The sequence below is a fragment of the Canis aureus genome, chromosome 19 (genome assembly GCF_053574225.1).
Source record: "Canis aureus isolate CA01 chromosome 19, VMU_Caureus_v.1.0, whole genome shotgun sequence".
Classification (NCBI taxonomy): domain Eukaryota; kingdom Metazoa; phylum Chordata; class Mammalia; order Carnivora; family Canidae; genus Canis; species Canis aureus.
Window position 1 is genome coordinate 38,936,313 of NC_135629.1, and position 23,780 is coordinate 38,960,092.

Here is a 23,780-nt window from a genome sequence, read left to right on the forward strand (position 1 = left end):
GCCTGATGTGGGTCTGATCATGACCCTGAGCTGAAGGCAGATGCTTAACTGACTGAGCCACCCAGGCGCCCCATAAAGATTTAATTTTTAAGTAATCTCTACATCCAACATGGGGCTCAAACTCACAACCCCAAGATCAAGAGTCACATGCTCTACTGAGCCAGCCAAGTGTCCCTGTATATCTTCTTTTATGAAGTATTGATTTAAGTCTTTGGACATTTTATTGGGTTTCTTATCTTTATTCTCAAGTTGCAGAAGTTCTAGCCAGGATATGACATCTTTGTATATGTATAATGTATACATATGTATATGTATATATGTATATGTATAATGTATATATACACAATATATACATTCTCTCTCTCTCAAATGTTCTTTTCCTCAGCCTGTGACCTTAAAAAATTTTTTTTGACCTTTTAAAAATTTGAGGTATAATTGACATACAGGATTATATTAGTTTCAGATGTACAGCATGATTTGATATTTGTATATATTGCAAAATCCTTACCACAATAAGTCTAGTTAACATCTATCACTACACAGTTCCAGAGGGGTTTTTTTCTTGTTAAGATAACTTTTTTTGGGAAAGTTTTTATTTATTCATTTGAGAGAGAGAGAGAGAGAGAGAACAAGTAGGGGGAGAGGCAGAGGCAGAGGGACAAGCAGACATCTTGCTGAGGATGGAGTGCAGATGTGAGGCTCAATCCCAAGTACCTGAGATCATGACCTGAGCTGGCCAAACGCTTGACTGACTGGGCCACCCAGTCAGTTTTAAGAGAATTTTTAAGATTTACTCTCTTAGCAACTTTCAAACTCACCATATAGTCTTGTTGACTTTGGTCACCATGCTGAAAAATATGGAACATTTCAGATATTTGTGTGTCATGGTTGCACAGGGGCCATGCTAATCTTCTCTGTATCATTCCAGTTTTAATATATGTGCTGCTGGAGTGAGCTCCCCAGCTGACTTTTAAAAATGCTGTCTTTTGGTAAAAAGACAGTTTTAATTTGGATGAAGTCATTCTATCTTTTATACTTAGTGTTTTCTCTGTCATGTCTAAGAAATCTTTGTCAACTCCAAGGTCACAAAATAATTCTCATGGGTTTTCTTCTACAAGCTTTACAGTTTTAGCTTTAGTTTTGTTTAGGCCTATGACCCATCCTGTCTCATGTGTGTTGTGTGTGTTGTCTATAATTTTAGATAAGGGTCAAGATTCCTTTTTTCCCCCCCATTGAAGACGCATTTCCTTTCTGCACTAAATTTTCTGGATTAAAAAAAAATCAATACATTGTGTAAACGTGCGTCTATTTCTGACTTCTTTATTCTGTTTCATTGATCTGTTTGTATCATCTTACACTAAAACCACATTGTCTTGATTATTGTAACTTTATAGTCTTTCAAGACAGTTAAGTCTTGAAATCAGATAATGTAAGTCTCTGGTTCCATTTGTATGGAATCTCTTTTTCCATCCCTTCACTTTTATCTTATATGGTATGTATCCTTTTTTTTTTTTTTTTAAAGATTTTATTTATTCATGAGAGACACAGAGAGAAGGCAGAGACATAGGCAGAGGGAGAAGCAGGCTCCTCACAGGGAGCCTGATGTGGGACTTGATCCCAGGACCCCAGGATCATGCCCCGGGCCAAAGGCAGACGCTCAACTGCTGAGCCACCCAGGCATCCCTTATATGGTATCCTTAAAGTTGAAGTGAGTCTCTGTAAAGCAGTCTCTGTAAATACTTGGGTCATTTTTGTTTTGTCCATTTAGTCACTCTGTCTTTTGATTGGAGAATTTAACCCACTTACATTTATTTATTTATTTTTTAAGATTTTATTTATTTATTCACAGAGTCACAGAGAGAGAGAGAGAGAGAGAGGCAGAGACACAGGCAGAAGGAGAAGCAGGCACCATGCAGAGAGCCCGACGTGGGACTCGATCCAGGGTCTCCAGGATCACGCCCTGGGCTGCAGGCAGCTCTAAACCGCTGCGCCACTGGGGCTGCCCCCAACTTACATTTAAAGTACTTACTGATAGGTAAGGATTTACTGGTGCCATCTTTTTTAAAAATTTAAATTAGGGGCAGCCCCGGTGGCTCAGCGGTTTAGCGCCTGCCTTCCGCCCAGGGCGTGATCCTGGAGACCCGGGATTGAGTTAAACTTAAATCAATTCTCAAGTTTACTAACTGGGAATATGGGACTCCCTGGTGGCTCAGTGGTTAAGCATCTGCCTTTGGTTCAGGGCATGGTTCTGGAGTCCCTGGATCGAGTCCCGCATTGGGCTCCCTGCATGGAGCCTGCTTCTCTCTCTGCCTGTGTCTCTGCCTCTCTGTGTGTGTCTCTCTCATGAATAAATAAATAACATCTTTAAGAAAATATATTAAGTCTACCAACTGGGAATATTACCAATGACTGGTTGTTTTTACACACCTTTACATCAATGGGCCAGCATTTCTGGTGTCTTGCTTTGGTATTCAGAGCTTTGGCCATTTCCAGCAGAAAAGAATGCACAACACTTTTGTCTTTTCCTTGGAGGGAGCTCAACTACTGGTGGCTCAACTATCTTGTGCCTGAGTCATAGCTGCCTTTATGACATCATAGGTCTTCCCTTCCACTCTATCTACCCATCCATGGCTAGAGGAACACAGACCTGAGGGGATTTGAACCATCTATACCCCAATCCATGTGGGACCAATGGTGAGTAAAAGAGACAGACAATCCAGGCTTTTTAGGGATGTCCCCATAGATCTCTCAGGATGAAGGAATTCTCTGGCATGTGAATACTCTGGGAAGTCCCAGAAGCTGGGGATGTGTGGGATACTAAATGAAGAGGGAAGGAGGGTAACTTTACTCTTGCCTTTTCCCTAACTGCTGATTTCAGGAGAAGGACCAGCCTGAAAATATTGGTGAACTCCCTGAAGATGAGCCTCAGCAGGAAGAGGAACCAACCGATTTAGCCTCAGAACCACTGGCCTCAGAGAATAAGGTGGAGGTAGGAAGAACCCTGATTTGGATTTCTCTGGACCTTGTGTCTTAGTCCTTGTGGCTACTGTTTTTTTTTTTTTTTTTTTTTTTGCATGATCTAGAGCTAAGAACAGGAATAAACTCATTCTTGTTTGTTCTCTTTCCCCATTTCTTTTTCAGGCTGATGATATAAATACAGAGGAGACAAAGAAAGTGGAGGATGCTAATAAGGAAGTTAAAAAAGTATGAGCCCCCTCCCTCAAGACCACACAGGGCTGGGGCTGGGAATCTAGGGGCTGTGTTTGTGGAATGGAATGGGCAATGTATGGGAGGCTGGGCTTAATCAATTTTGTGTGTGTGTGTGTGTGTGTGTATTTGAGCTTGTGCAAGTATGTTTGCTCATTAATTAAGACAAAGTGTGAAAGTCAAGAAAAATAAGGATGGGGAAGAGATAAAAGGTAGAACTTTATGGGGGGGGGAACAATACTGTAACATGGAAGAGGAAGAGAGCAGGTTGTGACTTGGATCTGGAGTCAAGGATGAAAGGACAGGATTAGAAAATGATGTTACTTCTCTAGCAAGTGGGTGGGATTGAAGGGAAGGATCCTAGGACCTGATCAGTTGGACACATTCAGGTGGAACATGTAATTCTTTGCTCCATAGATTATGGTTTTCTTGCCCTAGGTTGGCCAAGTTGATCCAATATAAAACTGGGTAGACAGGACAGATGTACTCCCATTTTATAGATGGGGACTTTGAGATTCAGAGGTCAACATGTTGGGCCCATGTCCATTAACCAGAGAGTGGTAGAGACAAGACACCTACTTGATCTTCTGGTTCCATCCAGTGCCTTGTCCAGTGCTCCTGAGCTTCAGAAGAAGGGCTGATTGTTGATAGGGAATCAGGGTCCCTTTCTGGCATGCCCTAGGACTCATGTGGGTGGAGAACATTCTCTGAATGTCCCCTCTTTCTTCTTGCAAGATCCCAGGAGACCAAAATGAGCCCTCTACCAGTGATCCGGAAGTCATAAAGATCCAGGCCTGGTGGCGGGGTACCTTGGTGCGCCGGACACTGCTGCATGCAGTAATCAGAGTGATGGTCATTCAGCGCTGGTGGAAGCAAATCCTGACAAAGCTGATGGAGAGGAGGCGGCGTGCAGCATTGGAAACCTTTACACGGAAGGAGTGGGCAGCAGTCAAGCTGCAGTCCTGGGTCCGCATGTGGCGCATTCATAGGCGCTATTGCCGTTTGCTCAATGCTGCCCGCATTATCCAGGCTTACTGGAGGTGCCACTCTTGTGCTTCCCGGGGTTTCATCAAGGGACACTACAGAGTCACTGCCAACCAGCTGCATCTCGAACTAGAGATCTTGATGGGCTCAGGGCCTTGCATTGTGTCAGAGTGTATTCCCCTCCCAATAAAGCAGTGAAGTGGTCTTCCCCCTGCCTCTCTGTTTCACAAGTTCCAGGAGGTCAGGGCAAGTGATGGCAGATACTTAGCATTTTATATGCTAACACTGAGGAATGGGTAGGGGTTGTCCGAGGCCCCAAATTTATTTGAGGGGAAGGATTCTGAAGCTTTGCCCAGACTCAGCAGAGACTGATTAATTAGCAAGGTCTGCCATAAGTAGAAAAGTTGGTGGAACAGATCTGCCATGTTGGCTAATGAAGGGAGCATCCTTCATGTAAATGGTGCCCCTCCCCAAGGTTGCATATAATAGAGGTCTGGAGGGAAGTGGTTAGTGACAGTAATGGCAGCACGTTTGTCAAGAATTCAGCCACCCAGTTGTAGTTGCTCAGGGCTTGTTCTCTTACCCCCATGATTGAGAAGAACCCATCCACCCCAAGCTCTGTGATTGTGGCTCGCATCAGTTCATGAACTGGCCCCATATACAGAGGGCAAGGAGAGATGGAAGGAGGAGGCCGGCCATTCCAGATTGGCAGGTGACAGTTTTAATAAGCGAGTGAACTTACGTATGAAGCTTGTCTTGGGTGGCTGCCAGGTGAGGAGATTTCACCTGCCTGCCAGAACCTTTTTATTTTTTAAAGATTTTATTTATTCATGAGAGACAAAGAGGCAGAGATGTAGCCGAAGGGAGAAGCAGATTCCCTGCAGGGAGCCTGATGTGGGACTCGATCCCGGTACCCCCAGGATCACGCCCTGAGCTGAAGGCAGACGCTCAACCACTGTGCCACCCAGCCAGGTGTTCCCACTCCCTTTTTAAAAAAGATTTATTTATTTTAGAGAGAGAGAGAGTGGAGGAGGGGCAGAGGGAGAGAGTCTTCAAGCAGACTCCTTGCTGGGTGTGGAGCCCAACTCAGGGCTCTATCCCATGACCCATGAGATCATGATCTGACCTGAAACCAAGAGTTGGCTGCTTAACCTACTGAGCCACCCAGGAGCCCCTTTCCTGCCAGAATCTTAAAATTTATATAGAGGCCTTAATAAGCTTCAGTCACATATACTGTCCACATGTTCTCAAAACCACAATGCTCTCTCAAGGCTGTATCCTTGAAAATGGCTCTCACTGTGGAATGGTGGGTGGCATTCATATTCCAAGGAGGAGGGAGGAGGTGAGGAACTTTCAGTTGCCTGGGTCCAGCTTGCAAGTGGATGGGTAATCATGTCCTCTCAATGGCCTCCTTCAGAGCTCCCTGCCACACTGGGAACTGAATCCTCATACATGGCCTCCAAGTCAGAATCTGAGACCCAAACTGGACATTGTTAGAGTGCATAGCCCCAGTCCTCATTCCTAATTCAGATGCTGTCCCTCAACCTCCAGCCCCAAATGGAGACTAGGATTCAATCCCTTCAAATCTGGTGGGTGTGGGAGGTTCCACAGGGGTAGAGATGGGAAACAAGGCACTCTACTGCTAGCCAAACCCTTTAGTGAGTGTCAAGTCCTAGCATCTTACAGATCCAGAATTGAGAAGGATTGACCATGTGTCCCTCACCCGGTCTCCAGGTCCAGTCTAAGCAGAGGTTGGTCCTGCTGGAACTGACAGTCACTTCCTATGAAAAGATGCCACCTGGGGTGGGATTGGGGCCTAGGTTAAGAGATTAAGAGATCAAGGTTAGGCTGTCCCTCTGCCCATCAGGGCACTGCTATCCTGTGGTCTTCTGTAGACAGAGTCCTGGGGTCTTGGGTTATTCTCCATCCAGACTGCAAGCTCAGAAGCCCTATGTCTGGTCCTGCTCCTTCTACTCTGCCCTGACAAATTAGTTCTTCAGCTTACAGAGGTTCAGAGATGCTGCCTGGCAGTCTTATGTTCCAGCTCTCTGGCTTGCACTGGAGCATGAATCTGTATTTCCTGCTCTGTCCTTCCATATCCTGCTCCTGTGTCTCACACAGGTCCTGGTCTGTCACTCTTTGAAAGATTTGTCTCCTTTTTCCTTGCCTACCTTTCTGTTTTATGTTCAGTGTCTCAGAGTAAAAAGCAAGGACTTTGGAGCCAAACAGCCTAGATCGGATCCCTTGCTCCATCACTCATTGCTGTGTAGCTATGGACATGTCATTTTACCTCTCTGAGTCCCAGTTTTCTCGGCTGTAAAGTGGGGCTGATTCTCATCTTTTAGTGCAAGTGTTAAGTGCCATGAAAATTCAGCTTCAGCAACCAAACAAGGAAAGTGGTCACACTCACCTTAAAAACTGGCAGCCAAATGACCTATCAGATAAAGGGCTAGTATCCAAGATCTATAAAGAACTTATTAAACTCAACAGCAAAGAAACAAACAATCCAATCGTGAAATGGGCAAAAGACATGAACAAATTTTACAGAAGAAGACACAGACATGGCCAACATGCACATGAGAAAATGCTCCGCATCACTGACCATCAGGGAAATACAAATCAAAACCACAATGAGACACCACCTCACCCAGTGAGAATGGGGAAAATTAACAAGACAGGAAACCACAAATGTTGGAGAGGATGTGGAGAAAGGGGAACCCTCTTGCACTGTGGGTGGGAATGTGAACTGGTGCAGCCACTCTGGAAAACTGTGTGGAGGTTCCTCAAAGAGTTAAAAATAGACCTGCCCTACGACCCAGCAATTGCACTGCTGGGGATTTACCCCAAAGATACAGATGCAGTGAAACGCCGGGACACCTGCACCCCGATGTTTATAGCAGCAATGTCCACAATAGCCAAACTCTGGAAGGAGCCTCAGTGTCCATCAAAAGATGAATGGATAGAGAAGATGTGGTTTATGTATACAATGGGATATTACTCAGCCATTAGAAACGACAAATACCCACCATTTGCTTCGATGTGGATGGACCTGGAGTGTATTGTGCTGAGTGAAGTAAGTCAATCAGAAAAGGACAAACTTTATATGGTCTCATTCATTTGGGGAATATAAAAATTAGTGAAAGGGAATAAAGGGGAAAGGAGAGAAAATGAGTGGGAAATATCAGAGAGGGAGACAGAACGTGAGAGACTCCTAACTCTGGGAAACGAGCAAGGGGTAGTGGAAAGGGGAGGTGGGCGGGGGTGGGGGTGACTGGGTGATGGGCGCTGAGGAGGGCACTTGGAGGGATGAGCACTCAGTGTTATGCTATATGTTGGCAAATTGAACTGCAATAAAAAAAATAGTGAAAGAAAAACTGGCACCAGGGAAAAACAGCAAATTTGGGGAGCAGTGGAGTGGCCCAGCAGAGCATAGGAAGGTGTGTTCATCATTATTGGGACCCTGCTGGTCCTAGGCCTCTCAGTGGACAGAGATAGGGAATATATGTTTGTGCATACACATAGCACACATTGCTATCATCTATATTGCAATGTCTGAGTTGACGCTGATATCTCTAATCCGAATCTAAAATCAAAGAGTTCATTCTAGTTTTTTCCTTTCTTTATTTGTACCTTCTGTTTCCAAGATTAAGACACTTGGCTTCCATTTTACTTAATAAATTTTCTTTATTTTTATTTATTTTTTTTTAATTTTTTTTATTTATTTATGATAGTCACAGAGAGAGAGAGGCAGAGACATAGGCAGAGGGAGAAGCAGGCTCCATGCACCGGGAGCCCGACCTGGGATTCGATCCCGGGTCTCCAGGATCGCGCCCTGGGCCAAAGGCAGGCGCTAAACTGCTGCGCCACCCAGGGATCCCAATAAATTTTCTTTAAAAATTTTTATATGAATTCAATTTAGTTAACATACAGTGTATTATTAGTTTCAGAGGTAGAATTTCATGATTCATCAGGTGCACATAACACCCAATGCTCATTATATCAAGTGCCCTCCTTAATGCTCAACAACCAGTTACCTCATCCTTCCACCTACCTCCCCTCCAACAACCCTGTTTGTTTCCTAGAGTTCATCAACTCTTATGGTTTGCCTCACTCTCTGTTCTCATCTTATTTTATTTTTCCCTTCCCTTCATCTATGTTCATCTGTTTTGTTTCTTAAATTCCATGTATGAGTAAAATCGTACGGTATTTGTCTTTCTCTGACTTATTTCACTTAGCATAATACCCTCTAGTTCCATCCCTATTGTTGCAAATGACAAGATTTCATTCTTTTTGATGGTTGAGTCATAGTCCATTGTGTATACACACCACATCTTCTCTTTTTTAAAATTTCATTTTTTTTGAGAGAGAGAGAGCAAGAGCACAAGCAGAGGGTGGGGCAGAGGGAGAAGCAGACTCCCTGCTGAGCAGAGAGCCCAATACCAGGCTCAACCTCAGGATCCCGGGATCATGACATGAACCAAAGGCAGATGCTTAACCAACAGAGCCACCCAGATGCCCCTATACCACATCTTCTTTAACCATTCATCTGTCGATGGACATCTGAGCTCTTTCCATATTTTGGCTATTGTGGACATTGCTGCTATAAACATTGGGGTGCATGTGCCCGTTCGATCACTAGGTTTGTATCCTTTGGGTAAATACCTAGCAGTGCAATTGCTGGGTCATAGGGTAGTTCTCTTTTTTACTTTTTTTTTTTTTTTTAAGATTTTATTTATTTATTCATGAGAGACACACAGAGAGAGGCAGAGACATAGGCAGAGGGAGAAGCAGGCTCCTTGAAGGGAGCGGAACCTCCGTACTGTTTTCCAGAGTGGCTGCACCAGCTTGCATTCCCATCAACAGTGTAAGAGAGGCCCCCTTGCTCGTCAACATATGTTGCTTCCTGAATTGTTATTTTTAGCCATTCTGACTGGTGCGAGGTGGTATCTCATTGTGGTTTTGATTTGTATTTCCCTGATGCCGAGTGATGTTGAGCATTTTTTCATGTGTCTGTTGCCCGTGTGTTTGTTATGTCTTCTTTGGAGAAATGTCTGTTCATATCTTCTGCCCATTTCTTCACAGGGTTGTTTTTTGGGTATTGAGTTTGATAAGTTCTTTCTAGACTTTGGCTACTAAGCCCTTTATTTGCTATGTCATTTGCAAATATCTTCTCCCATTCCATCGGTTGCCCTTTAGTTTTGTTGACTGTTTCCTTTGCTGTGCAAAAGGTTTTTATTTCAAGGAAGTCCCAATAGTTCATCCTTGCTTTTGTTTCCCTTGCCTTTGGAGACATGTCTAGCAAGAAGGTGCTGGGGCTGAGGTCCAAGAGGTTGCTGCCTGTGTTCTCCTCTAGGATTTGGATGGATTCCTGTCTCACATTTAGGTCTTTCATTCATTTTGAGTTTATTTTTGTATATGGTGTAAGAACGTGGTCCAGTTTCATTCCTCTGCATGTGGCTGTCCAATTTTCCCAACACCATTTGTTGAAGAGACTTTTTTTTCCATTGGGTATTCTTTCCTGCTTTGTCAAAGATTAGTTGACTCTAGTGTTGAGGGTCCATTTCTGGGTTTTCTATTCTATTCCATTGATCTATGTGTCTGTTTTTGTGCCACTACCATACTTAATAAATTTTCTTATCTGATCTCCTCTGTATGTAACTAATCTTCCATGGCTGCTGCTGGCTATGTGACATTGTCTTCACTCTGCTTGATCTCTGACACCCTGCTGGGCCATTATCCTCTTTATGTATCACTCATTGGTTGCTGTCCTGTGTGAATGCCCTTCTCACCAAATGGGACACTCTCTTGATGTCTTCAGATATTCTCCTTGCTGTGCTAGAGTTTCTGGCTTCCTATACCACTAGGCATGCCCTCTTCACCTGGCCCATAGTATGATACCTACTGTTGCCATATCCTTGAGCCCCTGTGTCCAGACCCCTTTCACCTTGCCTGGGATCCAAACTGGGAAGCCTTCTTCTGCCAATACCTTCTTCACTCTCTTGGGATCCATGCCCTGTTCTGTGTCAAAATATCTCTTGCCCTGGTATACCTATGTTGCATTGCCCAGCCTAATGACTTTCAGACTAAATTATTCAGGAAGGAAAGGGAATAAAGTGAAGGCAAGGAAGAGAGGAAACTAAAATTTCCATTTAAAAATAGAGATAAACCATCTGCAGAAGAAAACTGTCAGTCACTTACTAAAATCTGCTTCAACATTTTTACCTCAAACCTCAAGGAAACATAACCATAAAGAAAACTGAAAAAAATGTCCATGAAAAAATAGATGAAAATATTCCACACAGGCTCAAGTCTCCTTCTCTTGGTACAAACTCATAAGAATAACAGAAAAAGAATATATTTATTTAAAATATTTCTAATAGGGGATCCCTGGGTGGCGCAGCAGTTTGGCGCCTGCCTTTGGCCCAGGGCGTGATCCTGGAGACCTGGGATCGAATCCCACATCGGGCTCCTGGTGCATGGAGCCTGCTTCTCCCTCTGCCTGTGTCTCTGCCTCTCTCTCTCTCTCTGTGACTATCATAAAAAAAAAATTAAAATATTTCTAATAGTACCTAAAAATTTAGGAAGGGAACTTCAATGGACAGAAATTATGTGGACTCCTTAAAGGACAGAAGGTAGATGTGAAAACACTGAAAGAAAATATTTCAAAGCTCTAGAAAAAGATCTCCTATAAAAGAAGAGAATGGCCATGCAGTCTTGCCAAGCTTGGAAGCAGCTGGTTCAGGAGGCAGCAGAGGTTGTTGGCTACCGTAGGGGCTAATTGGATATAACCATAGGAGGAGTAGCCAACTCTAGTTGAGCTATGTGGTTGGCAAGAGAGGGCCTATCTCCAGGGAGGAGCTGTGATTGGTCTTGGGAGCCGTGGAAGGGCCTGATGCCAGGTGACACCCTTGCACAGCAGGACTCCTGCCCAGGAGACCACCCACCATAAGAGCCTATCCTGTACCTCTCTTGCAATCTGTGGACACGGAAATCAATCAACAGACAAAAATCGCAAAACAAAGATGAATATCCAACCAAGAGGAAACCAACTGCATGAAAAAGCATCCCTAAATTCAACAGCGAGGAACACAATGGTCAAGGGAAAGACTTAGAGAAGTGAAATTAATATTCTCAGTGGATGGGAGGAGACATATTAGCCATAAAAGTACAAACCATTATTAAAAAGAGCTATTTATGGATCTTAGAAAGGAACAGTGTTAAAATTTGAATTTGATAGATGGGATGAATAGCAGAATGGACATAACCAAAGTTAATGAGTGGAAACTTTGACAAAAGAGCTCCTCTTGAAATGCAGCAGAAAAGGGAAAGATGCAGAAAACTGAAAAGGTTAAAGAAAGGTAAGTTTAAAAATGGAACACCCATCCATAAGTTCTAGTCATGGTTGAATTAGTGTTTCTGAGAAAGGAAGCACAGAGATGAAGAATAGAAACCTTCAAGGCATTAATGAATTTCCCAGAAGTCATTAAAGAGGCTCAATTGCCCTAAAAAAGGTGAAGGAAAACAGATGGTGCTTCAAACAGGTCGCAGCAAAACCTCATAACTGATGAATATAAATATATGTAAACATTTGAAGAGGGAAAAAAAATCCACAAACTACCCACCCAGGGATAAGTTTCAGACTGACATCTCTCAGCACATACCCTGGGTATGAGGAGAAAGTGGAGTGACATCCTCAGTGTTATGAAAGAAAAGAAGTGTAATAAGCATTGAATGATATACCACCTACAACAACATTTAAGTTGTTTGCCAGTGTTTTTTAAGTGTTTGCCACATAAGGGCAAAGTGAAAGACATTTTTATTAGTTCGAAGTTTACATAAGGGGTGCTTGGGTGGCTCAATCGGTTAAGGGTCTGACTCTTGATCTCAGCTCAGGTGTTAGTCTCAGGGCCATACGTTCAAGCTCTCTATTGGGCTCCATGCTGGATGTAGAGTCGACTTAAAAAAAAGTTTACATCAAAAGTCTCTGAAAGTATTTCCGGGAAGTGAATTTCATGACAAAGAAAAGTGAATCCAGGAGAGTGATGTAAGAAGTAGTGATGAGTATAGACATCAGTAAGACTTATTGTGACAAGCAAGATTTGTCTTGCTTGTCCAAAAAATTGTGTACTTTATCAGATGATACCAACATGAGAGGATGCTGGAGGCAGGGATGAAGTACAGAAAATTGGGTTGAATTTCTTGTCTGCTTTGGGGTAGAAGTGATAGGTACTGATTTGCTTGAAAGAGTTATCTTTTAAAATTTTTTAAAGCTTTTATTTTTATTTATTTGAGAGACAGAATAAGAGATGTCACAGAGGGAGAGGGAGCAGCAGACTCCCCACTGAGCAGAGAGCCCAACATGGGGCTCCATCCCAGTACCCTGAGATTATGACCTGAGCCAAAGGCATATGCTTAACCAACTGAGTCACCCAGGTGCTGCACCATGTAAAATTTAAAGTGAAAGTGTTAAAATGAATTTAAGTACTAGAAGAAAAGGAATAAGGTGTACAACTTCTATATAAATTAGAACTTATGTTCAGCAAAAACGAATCTAAAATATGATGAGATAAACAAACCACTGGTTTGTCTTTACATCACATAAATCTAAGCATGGACAGTCCAGGCTTGGTACATGGAACTAAGCTACTATGTTCTCATCTGCTCCCCCTCACTATCTTAGGGATGTGAGCCTTGTCCTCATGCCCTCAAAGTGGTTATCAAAGTGCTGGCTATCATGTCTACTTTTAAAGGAAGAAGAGAGTGAAGGTAAAATGACTAAAAGGACCCATTTGCATTTTTAAAGAGCCTTCCAGAAAAAAACACTCAGTGACATCTCATTGGCCAGTGAGTATCATATGACCACTCTAGCTGCAAGGGAGCTTGAGAAATGTCATTTACTTAAGTGAGCATGTTGCAAACCCCAATGAAATCACAGTTCTTTTGGTGAGGAAGAAGTGGGATATGGATATGGGTAAGCAACTCACAGTCTCTGCCACAATTCCTAAAACAATAGAAGAGAAAAAGCTCACCAACCTCAAAATTCACTGAAAACTCAATCTGACAAAAAATAGGAAATGGAAAGCAGACCATAAGAAAAAATGATAGATTTAAAGCACAATATAAGATGGCAGTAAGTCCATACATATTAGGAATCAATAAATGTGAATTAGTAATATTCACCTATAAGAAAAAATGCTCTCCTGGGGGACCTGGGTGGCACAGTCAGTTAAGTGTCTGACTTGGTTTCAGCTCAGGTGGTGATCTCAGGGTTATAGAATCCACCCCTGCGTCGGACTCTGTTCTCAGTGGGGAGTGCTTGAGACTCTCCCTCTCCCTCACCCTCTGCCCCCCTTCTCTCTAAAATAAATAAATAATTCTTTTAAAAAATATTTTATTTATTTATTTATTCATGAGAGACACAGAGAGAGGCAGAGACATAGGCAGAGGGAGAAGCAGGCTCCCCTCAAGGAGCCCGATGTGGGACTTGACCCTAGACCCCAGGATCATGCCCTGAGCTGAAGGCTCAACCGCTGAGCCACCCAGGAGTCCTTAAATAAATAATTCTTTAAAAATTTTTTAAATTTTAAAATATTCTCCTACTGAGCTAAACGGATCTTACTTTTGGTAGACATGAAGATGAATTACATAGACTCCCCCTCAAGGGAGAACCTGTTGCCTCCACTCCTGGGAGTCTGAGAGCAGCTGTCAGCCCCTTCAGGGACTGCTCCAGCTGCAAAAGGCCTACCTTGCCCAAAATCAAGCCCTTCAGATACCACCCACAATGACTGATCCAAGTCCTTGCATAAAGACCTGGCCATTTGGCTCAGTCAATGTGGGGCAATTTTGCCGGGCCATTTCAGCAACTGAACTTCTGTGGTGCCTGCTGAAGTTGCTGGCTGAATTGCTGGATTTTCTCCCTCTACCCAATCCTGCTTCCTACTGTTTTTTCCCACAAGTGTTGATCCCAAAGGCATTCCGTAATGAACATCCCAAACATTACACTCCATCTCCTTTCCTGGAGAACCCAAACTACAACAGTTAATGCCAGAGGTTGCCTGAGAAAGTAGACAATAAAATGGAGTTCTGAAGAGATCTTTCACTTCATCATCACCCAGCTAGCAATGGGGACCTCATATACTAGTGGTAAGTGCAGCACAGATTGCCCCTGGTACAGGCTGGCAGTTTAAATGGTAACCCTTTCAAGGGTGAATGGGATCACATATAGGAGGCACTAGCTGGTGTGACACAGCAGGAATTTGGAAAGTATGGAGGAATTGGAGCAGCTGGCTGGCTTAGTCAGTTAAGCACGTGGCTCTTGATCTTGGTATTGTGAGTTTGAGCCCTGCAATGGGTGTACAGATTTCTCAAAAAATAAAATCTATTTAAAAAGCATTAAAAAAAGAAACAAAACTATTGGAGGAATTAACTATAAAAGATTGGATGGCTATTTCTAGGCTCTATGAAGCTCTAGAAAAAGATAACCAAAGGCTGAGAACAAGTAACTGGCAATTAAAAGGGTAAATGTGAAAGCCAGAGGGCCTTCTTGATGGCATATAAAGAAACTCTCATCTATACTGGAATCTGAGGGCCAGGCCCAGGACTTAATCATTGGACTTCCAACCTCTTAAAAAGGTTAAACTCTCCATCAAGGCAGGGTGCTCTGCCAATATCAGGGCAGGAGAAAGAATGAAACTCTGACACATGATAGGGTCATTTGGGTTGATGGCCCCCTAAATCTTGAATTCTCAAATTCCCCCAAACCCTGTGAGTCTGAAGACATGTGACACTCCTTTCTAACCTCATGGATAGCAATGATGACAGACAAGGGGAAACTGAAAGAGCAAATTACATAGGCAAGTATCCTCAACTCTTGAGTAACCACCATCATTGTGCCATGATCCCCTCTCATCTCATACTTGTGTGGGCTTATAGGGAACCCCTTGAGACCAGCTAACATAAGAGGAAAATGCCTGAGGCTGATTTACAGCTTGCTAAATTTGGTATGTGTATGTCATCCTAAAATAGCAGCTGAGCTATGGGCTCATTCAAGGGTAGCCTTGAAAGACTGAGTGGTGAGAGAAAGTCCCTCTCGATGGGCAGAGTTTCAGGTTGTACACCATTTTGTGTGGCAAGACAAGTGGCATGAGATAGAATATATACGGACTTTTCAGCAGTGGTGAATGGCTTACTGATCAGTTTCCTGGCTACATAAAGACTGAAACATTGGAGACAAGGAGGTCTGGGTTAGATAGCTGGACATATGGGAGTGTGAACATAGTTAAAATCTTTGTATGGTACTAAGGAACATCTATCATAGAAAAGGCACTAAACAGTGAAGAAAACAAAAATGACTGGGCTGATTGATGTCAGCCAGCTTCTGTCACTCATTCCAGTACTGGAACAATGGATTCTGATCATGGAGGCAGAGACAGAGGCAATATATGGACCCAACAGCATAGGCCCCAAGTTAGCGAGGCTTATGCAGCTACTACTCCTGCTGTGTTCAAGCCATGGAGCTGCAGTGTGCTTGGTAAGTCAGAATACTCAGCTTCTGTTTCTTTTTTTTTTTTTTAATTTTTATTTATTTATGATAGTCACAGAGAGAGAAAGAGAGAGAGGCAGAGACACAGGCAGAGGGAGAAGCAGGCTCCATGCACCGGAAGCCCGATGTGGGATTCGATCCCGGGTCTCCAGGATCACGCCCTGGGCCAAAGGCAGGCGCCAAACCGCTGCACCACCCAGGGATCCCCCCTCAGCTTCTGTTTCTGATAAAAACTCACAGACTGATGATATTTAAGTCAACAATGGCAAGTGAAGCTTACCGTTGACATTACTGCTTCAGTAACACAATAGATTAAAATACTTTCCAGAAAATATCTATTGATGAATAATATAATGAGTAACCAAAGGCTGTAAGCACTTTATATTTTATAAACCTTGTAAACTGGGGTGTCTGGGTAGCTCAGTCACTAAAGTAAAAGTCACTGACCTTTGGCTCAGGTCATGATCCTGAAGTCCTGGGATTGAGCCCTGCATCGGGCTCCTGAGCAGGGAGCCTGCTTCTCCCTTTCCCTCTATCTGCCACTCCCCCTGCTTGTGTTCTCTCTGTCAAATAAATAAATAAAATAAAATAAAAACCAAAACCAAAACTTTGTAAAATTGTCCAACAAAGCCTTTTTTTTCTTTCTTCAAATGTATTTTCACCATGACAATTTTATCACATCCTAACAGATTCCACTTCAGGTGGTATTAAATTAGTGTCTTCTCAATCTCTTCAACAAATATTCTCATCTGTATGTGTTTCATGCAGATTATTCATAAAGCTGAATTCTCCAGGCCCTTTCAAACTTGGCATGCACCCCTTCAATGAACAACAGCTGAGCTGTTGGTAATATCTGTTAACTCATCAAGAGCCAAGAAAAAACCACTTGATACCATTTGCCTTATATATATATTTTTAAAGATTTTATTATTCATGAGAGAGAGAGAGAGAGAGAGAAGGAGAGAGACAGGCAGGCAGACCCCATGCAGGGAGCCCGATGTGGGACTCATCCCAGGACTCCAGGATCGTGCCCTGGGCCGAATGCAGGTGCTCAATAGCCGAGCCACCTGGGCGTCCCATTGTTTGCCTTGTTTTAAATTGACTATTGGTTCTGTTCCTAGTGTCTTCAACTCTTAGAGCAGCTATTCCCATTGAAAGGCTAGTAGTGTTAAGTTTATTTTTGTCATATTTCTTTTCCAGCTGCTGCAATTAAACATGATCTAATTAGCTCATCACTAGTAAACACCTTTTCTTTCTTGGCTAACAAATGAGCAATCTGCAAACTAACTTTGATTGCAGCCTCATTTTCATTTTTAATTTTTGTAAAGAAATTCTGTTGTGATGAGATACTTCATTTAAAATTTCTAAACTTTATGATCATCACTTTCATGTGATGTGAGTTAAGAGTACTGTAGATTGCTTAGTCTGGTAATACAGATATACAGTATTCCTTTAACACAGCTATAACATCGTTGCATAATGAACACAGTTCTTTGCTATTGTCCTAAAAATGTGACATTTAAAGTCTACTTTCCCCCTCCTTTCTTGTTTGACATGACAGATATGTATGTATTAGTGATAAAAAAAATAAGTCACAGCACAGCAATACATGCGGCACTCAAAACACTGCTTAGTTATAACAGCACCACTGCAATTTGTTGTGTGTTAAGCAGCTGTGGTAAGTGATGGGAAGACCACATACTGTCCCTGTCAAAAATACTCAAATCTGTCATTGCACAAATGTGGCTATAGACAACATTTAAACAAATAAATGTGGTTGTGATCCAATATAATTTTATTTTTGGACACTGAAATTTGAGTTCCTATAATTTTCATGTGTCATGAGATTTTTTTTGTTGTTTTTTCAACCACTAAAAAAATGTAAAAACCATTTTTTGCAGGATTTACAAAAGCCGGCAGTGGGCTGGATTTGACCTGCTGGCCGTAGTTTGCTAATCCAAGCCCTAAATCAATGTCCATTACATAGTTCTGGGTCCTTAATAGGTAGAATGAATGTGTCTCAGAATGAACATGGCAGTGGTAATGCGTTTGTGAGTATCTCTTCCAGTTATACATGTGGGAATTTGGGCTTTGTGTCCTTGTAGCTTCCATCTGACTGGAAGTTCTAGTTTCTAGGGAGAAAGGCAATCAGTCATCAAGGGTAATAGTAAGAGTCCCATTAAACTTAAAGCTATGGCTGAGTCTCAGTCACTACAGAATCCTTTGCCAAGAGACAACCAGGTAATAAAAGGAGTCACCATACTGGCAGGGTAATTAACCCTGGTCATCAGGAGAAGGCAACAGGGCTGCTGCCACACTATGTAGACAGGGAAAACTATGAATACTGCTTGAGTGATTCACTGGAAGGTCTGTTGGTGCTTTGGTGCCCAGGTATAATAGTAGATGAACACAAGCATGGTGAGAAGTATGATAACTAGAGAATCAGATACTTTAGGGATGAAGGGCTGGATAACTGCTCCCCCTCATCAAACCGCCTAGACCAGCAGAAATGCTGTTCAAAGGTAAGGGGAATCTAGAAATGGTGGTAGGGGGTGGGGGAAAGGAGCATATATCTTATTTACATCCTCCCAGAGCCCCACACTGCCTCCCCATCCATACTCTATACATTGCAAATGTATGCTTCAGTGACCCTTGGGGCTGTGACCCCGAGAGGGAACCAGATCCTCACAATGATCATGTGGATCTTCAGAGGCCAGGAGCAGGCAGGAGTGGGGCCCTCCTAGTGTAGTGGTTGTCCCTCACCCATCTCCTGTCTGTGACTTGAGCTCTCAGGGGAAGAGGAAGGCAGGAGAGTACTTGAGGCCACTTGAGCCTGAGATAAAGACCTTGGCTGGTCCTGGAGCCTTCTTCAATTTTCTGATCTGTACAGCTCCTGTTTTCCCAAGGGCCTGATAACTAGATGACCTAGAGTTAGGCCAGACATAGGAAGTTTAGCCATAATGAGGGAGTTTATTCTGTTCTCTCAATTCTGTTCTCTTCATCAGAGATGATTATTGCTAATTTTAATGTATAGCTCCCTAATCCTCACTCCCTTTAAAAATAATGCTTTTACAATACATGTGTATAAATACATACTTACATTGAGTTCATCTTGATTTGATGATTGCTAATCTTATACACCTCTCTATATCAGTACATAGCACACTCATTCTGTTATTTGGAATATCACTGTTTAAATGAACTGCAATCCATTTAACAAATACCAGCCAGGCTTTAAGGAGTATCATTATACAATTTTAAAAAGATTTTTATTTTTATTTATTCATGAGAATACACAGAGAGGAGAGAGAGAGAGAGAGAGAGAGGCAGAGACACAGGCAGAGGGAGAAGCAGGCTCCATACAGGGAGCCTGACGTGGGACTCGATCCTGGGACTCCAGGATCACGCCCTGGGCTGTAGGCGGCGCTAAACCGTTGAGCCACCAGGGCTGCCCTACACTTTTTTTTTAAATTTAATTTTTTATTTTTTTATTGGAGTTCAATTTGCCAACATATAGCATATCACCCAGTGCTCATCCCGTTAAGTGTCCCCCTCAGTGCCCATCACCCAGTCACCTCAACCACCAGCCCACCTCCCTTTCCACTACCCCTTGTTCATTTCCCAGAGTTAGGAGTCTCTTATGTTCTGTCTCCTTCATTGATATTTCCCACTCAACTCATTTTCTCTCCTTTCCCCTTTATTCCCTTTCACTACTTTTTATATTCCCCAGATAAATGAGACCATATAATGTTTGTCCTTTTCTGATTGACTTACTTCACTCAGCATAATACCCTCCAGTTCCATCCACATTGAAGCAAATGGTGGGTATTTGTTGTTTCTAATGGCTGAGTAATATTCCATTGTATACATAAACCACATCTTCTTTATCCATTCATCTTTCGATGGGCACCGAGGCTCCTTCCACAGTTTGGCTATTGTGGACATTGCTGCTATAAACATCGGGGTGCAGGTGTTCCAGCGTTTCACTGCATTATACACTTTTGTCAGTGGGTTAGTATTTGGGGTGTTTTTCTTTGTAGCCAGAGCTCTGGACTTTCTGGTAGGAAAGAAAGGGCAGGTCTTCTAGGTTTCTCTTAGAAAGGGGCTCAATTGTTGGAAGCCATCCTTGTGCCTGAGTCATAGGAGCCCTTATGACATCATAGCTATCACCTTTCCTCCACTTTTGCTGCCAGTGTATGGCTGGAGGACAGACCTGAGAGTGATGGGACCATCTTGCCCCTAACCATGGGTAATTTAGTGAAGTGCAGACCTGAGGGGGATTTGACCACTCAGCCCAAGTCACAGGCATTTAATGTTTTATAATAGATAGTCAGATCCACCAAAACTTACTGAGAGGGCAGTAAATTTCCCATAGATACCTCAGGATGGGATTTCCCCTCTTTTCATGTCTGAGGTCCTGGGAAAGACCAGGAAGCTGTGTGGTTGACTTGGCACCTAGTGATAAAGAGAGCGCCCTTACTTTCTCCAATGTTTTTCTCTCTAATCTCTGATTACAGGATAGCAAATTTTCCAAGTTATAGTCAGAGATGATGAAGTCACATTGATAGAACAGAGCTTGAAGGAGCAAAGGGGAGAAGAGGAAGCAACTCTGTCCCTGACAATCCCACCCACACCCACTGCCCCTACCGTCCTCATTCCTCCATGGTAGATGGTTCCAGGCTCTATTGTGTTGGGGAGAGCCTTGACTTGTGACATCTCTGACCCTTGGGTCTAGAAGAGTACCCCAAAAGTTTGTGAACATGTAACTTATTGTTTAAAGAGAGATGGTTCAGTGAGTGAAAGGGACACTTATCAACATTACCCCAGGACAACAGGCATAAACCTGAAGTGTACCAGGCAAAGTGAGATGAATAGTCACCATACACAGAGCTAGAATGAATATGGATTGACTCTTCCTGAGGATGAAATGTGGGTCTTGCTAAGATGTGTGGATTGTGCCAAGAAGGTGGGCAAAGAGTATGAAATAAGACCACACGGTTGGGGGCTGTGTTTGGAGGATGGAAAAGGTAGAGGTCTAGGAAGATTGGGTATACACGTGTGTGTATGTGTATCTCTGTACAATGTATGTGTTAACTTATGTTTAAGCTCTTAATAAAGTGTATGAGGTGGAAAAATCTTTTCATACTTTGGTGAGGCAGAGGGGAGACAGTAGATTGTGGGTATAACTTGAAGTCAGAGGTGAGAGGGCAGGGGGATAAAAGATGCCACTTCTCCATCTGAGAGTCTGAGGGAAGAGACATGGATCTTAGGTAGATAGTCAGGTCTAGGTGAAACCTGTATCTCTTTTACTTCTAGATCATGGTGTTTTTGCTCTAGACTGGCCAACCATATCCATGCAAAACTGGATGACATTGCAAGTGCAGGTGGAGACCCTGAGACTCAGTGGGCAAGATGCTGTGTCCATGTCCATTAATCAGAGAATGGCAGATGCAGGACCCCTGCTTGGTCCCCTGGGTCCAGCTGTTGCCCACAATAGCTCTGCTGAATGTCAGAGAAGGGGAAGATTGTTGACAGAGATCAGGGCTTCTTCTTGGCACACCACAGGGCTGAAATTCATGAGTTTCCTAAGTGCCCCATTTTCTCTTGCAAGGCCCCCAAATAAAGAACACCAGGAAAGAGGAAGCTGCCATGTTCATCCAGGCCTGGTGGCGGGGCACCCTGGTGCGCCGGACACTGTTGCATGCGGCACTCAGAGCATGTATCATTCAGCGCTGGTGGAAGCAGATCCTGATGAAGCTGGTGGAGAAGAAGAAGCGACTGGCCCTAGATTTCTATGTGCACCAAGAATGGGCAGTGGTCAAGCTGCAATCCTGGGTCCGTATGTGGCCCATACGTGTTCGTTACTGCCGTTTGCTCCACTCTGTCCGCATCATCCAAATCTATTGGCGCTGGCACAACTGCCGTACCCGTGGTTTTATTCAGGGCGATTACATCCTCAAAGAAAGTCAACTGAATCTTCAACTTGAAATCTCTTTAGGCACACAGGCTTGTAGAGTGCAACAGTGCATACCCCTTCCAATAAAGGAGTGATCAGGTCTGCTATATCTGTGTCCCTACCTCTCTGTCAGTTCAAAGAGGTCATTGAACTAATGATGGCATCTCATAAATCAGTTCTGAGGAAGTGGTAGGGTTTGTCTGGGGTCCAGCGTGGAGATAGATTCTGAGTCCAGTGCTGGTTGAATAGGACCTTTGAAAAGATTGATTAGCAATGTCTGCTATGGGTAGGATAGTTGGGACTTCAGGGCCACCAAGTTGACCAACACCAGAGACTTCTTTACAGTGAGGTCCATGTAAGTTGTCCCCTCTGTAGTTATGCAGCATGGAGGGCCGTATAATCTTTTGCTCTTCCTCCCTCAATTCTTTAAAAACTACCATTTAAAAAATTGTAGTAAAATACACATAGCATGAAGTTAGTCATTTTAATAATGTTTAAGTAAACAGCTCAATGGCATTAAGTATATTTGCGTTGCTGTGCAACTATCACCACCATCTGTCTCCAGAACTCTATTCATCGTGTAAAATTAAAACTCTGTACCCATTAAACAATTATTCTCCCTTTCCCCTAGTCCCAGGCAATCACCATTTTGCTTTCTGTTTCCATGAATTTGATCACTATAAAAACCTAATTTGAGTGGAATGACAGTATTTTTATTATTATTGGTGGTGGTGGTGGTGGTGATAGACATTTCTCATTTAGCATGTCTACAAGGTTCACTCATGTTGTAGCATATGTTAGAATTTCCTTCTTTTCTAAGGCTGAATAATGTTCCGTTGTATGTATATGCCACATTTTTAAAATCCATTCATCCATGGATGGATACTTTGGCTGCTTCCACCTTTTGGCTATTACTAATAATTCTGCTGTAAAAATGGGTGTACAAAGGTTCCTTTGAGATTCTACTTTTGATTCCTGGGGATATATACCCTATATTGGAGGGGCTGGATCATACAGTAATTTGATTTTACATTTCTGAGAAGTTGTTATGCTGTTTTCCATAGCATCTATAAAATTTTACATTCCCATTAGCAGTGCACAAGAGTTCTAATTTCCCCACATCCTTGCCAACATCCTTGCTAATCTTTCTCTTTTTTGATAGTAGCCATTTTATGTGTGTATGGTGGTAGCTTATTGTAGTTTTAATTTGTATTTCCCTCATGATTAGTGATGTTGAGTACCTTTTCATATGTTTATTGGTTACTTGTATATCTTCTTTGAAGAAATACTTATTAAATCCTTTGCTCATTTTTAAAATTAGTTTTTGTTGTTGAGTTATAGGTGTTCTTTGTATATTCTGGATTATTTTATATTCTGGACTTTAATACCTGATCAGATATATAATTTGCAAAGATTTGACCCTATTTTTAAATTGGTTTTTCTCTCTGTTGTTTTTGTTTTTGATGCACGGAAGTTTTTAATTCTGGTATAATCCAATTTATATTTTTCTTTTGTGGTCTGTGCTTTTGGTGTCATGAAGCTGGAAATCATTCTCAAATCCAGTGCCATGGAGGTTTCCCTCTAAGAGTTTTTCTTCTAAGAAAAGAAGAGGTCTTCTTCTTAGAAGAGGTTTTCTTCTAAGAGTTTTAAAATTTTAGCTCTTAAGTTTAGGTCTTTGATCCATTCTTAGTCAATTTTTAAAAGATTTTATTTGAGAGAGAGAGAGCATGAGCAAGGGGAGAGGCAGACGGAGAGGGAAAGGCAGAGTTCCCTGCTGAGCAGGGAGCCCAACAACGACGTGGGGCTTGATCTCAGGACCTGGGATCATGACCTGAGCCGAAGGCAGATGCTTAATTGACTGAGCCACCCAGGCAGCCCTTCAGCCAATTTTTTAATATGGTGTAAGATAAGCTACTATCTTCTGGACACTTTTGTATGTGGATATCCAGTTTTCCCAGTACCATTAGTTGAGAGATTGTCCTTTCCCTATTGAATGATCTTGGCAACTTGTTGAAGATCATTGACCATATATATGAAGGTGAATTTCTGGGCTCTCTATTCTATTCCATTGATTTATATGTCTGTCTTTAT

General features: G+C 42.7%; 2 protein-coding genes, 1 long non-coding RNA gene and 1 other non-coding gene across 5 annotated transcripts in view; 2 read left to right on the forward strand and 2 right to left on the reverse strand.

Moving 5' to 3' along the window:
- Nucleotides 1-20,376, reverse strand: part of LOC144289979 (uncharacterized) — a 38,757-nt gene extending 18,381 nt beyond the window's left edge. The window contains exons 1-2 of the long non-coding RNA XR_013357872.1: nt 19,508-20,376; nt 16,181-16,296 (exon numbers count right to left, since the gene is read on the reverse strand). This is a non-coding gene — a long non-coding RNA (uncharacterized LOC144289979). The remainder of the gene's footprint in view (nt 1-16,180; nt 16,297-19,507) is intronic.
- Nucleotides 852-958, reverse strand: LOC144291294 (U6 spliceosomal RNA). Its single transcript, XR_013358601.1, has one exon. It is a non-coding gene; the product is annotated as a U6 spliceosomal RNA (small nuclear RNA).
- Nucleotides 2,555-4,399, forward strand: IQCF1 (IQ motif containing F1). Its single transcript, XM_077858709.1, has 4 exons — nt 2,555-2,694; nt 2,879-2,989; nt 3,142-3,204; nt 3,943-4,399. Exons 1-4 carry the CDS (start codon nt 2,692-2,694, stop codon nt 4,387-4,389), a joined length of 624 nt encoding a protein of 207 aa, XP_077714835.1. The 5' UTR covers nt 2,555-2,691; the 3' UTR covers nt 4,390-4,399.
- LOC144289978 (IQ domain-containing protein F5-like) lies at nt 19,876-21,796 on the forward strand. Of its 2 annotated transcripts, none has more exons than XM_077858712.1 (2): nt 19,876-19,982; nt 21,345-21,796. In XM_077858712.1, the coding sequence occupies exons 1-2, from the start codon at nt 19,979-19,981 to the stop codon at nt 21,782-21,784; spliced, it is 444 nt and encodes a 147-aa protein (XP_077714838.1). In that variant the 5' UTR covers nt 19,876-19,978; the 3' UTR covers nt 21,785-21,796. The 2 variants fall into 2 exon arrangements, with proteins under 2 accessions (XP_077714838.1, XP_077714837.1); XM_077858711.1 differs by lacking the exon at nt 19,876-19,982 and adding an exon at nt 20,041-20,699.
- The last annotated feature ends 1,984 nt before the right edge of the window (nt 21,797-23,780 follow it).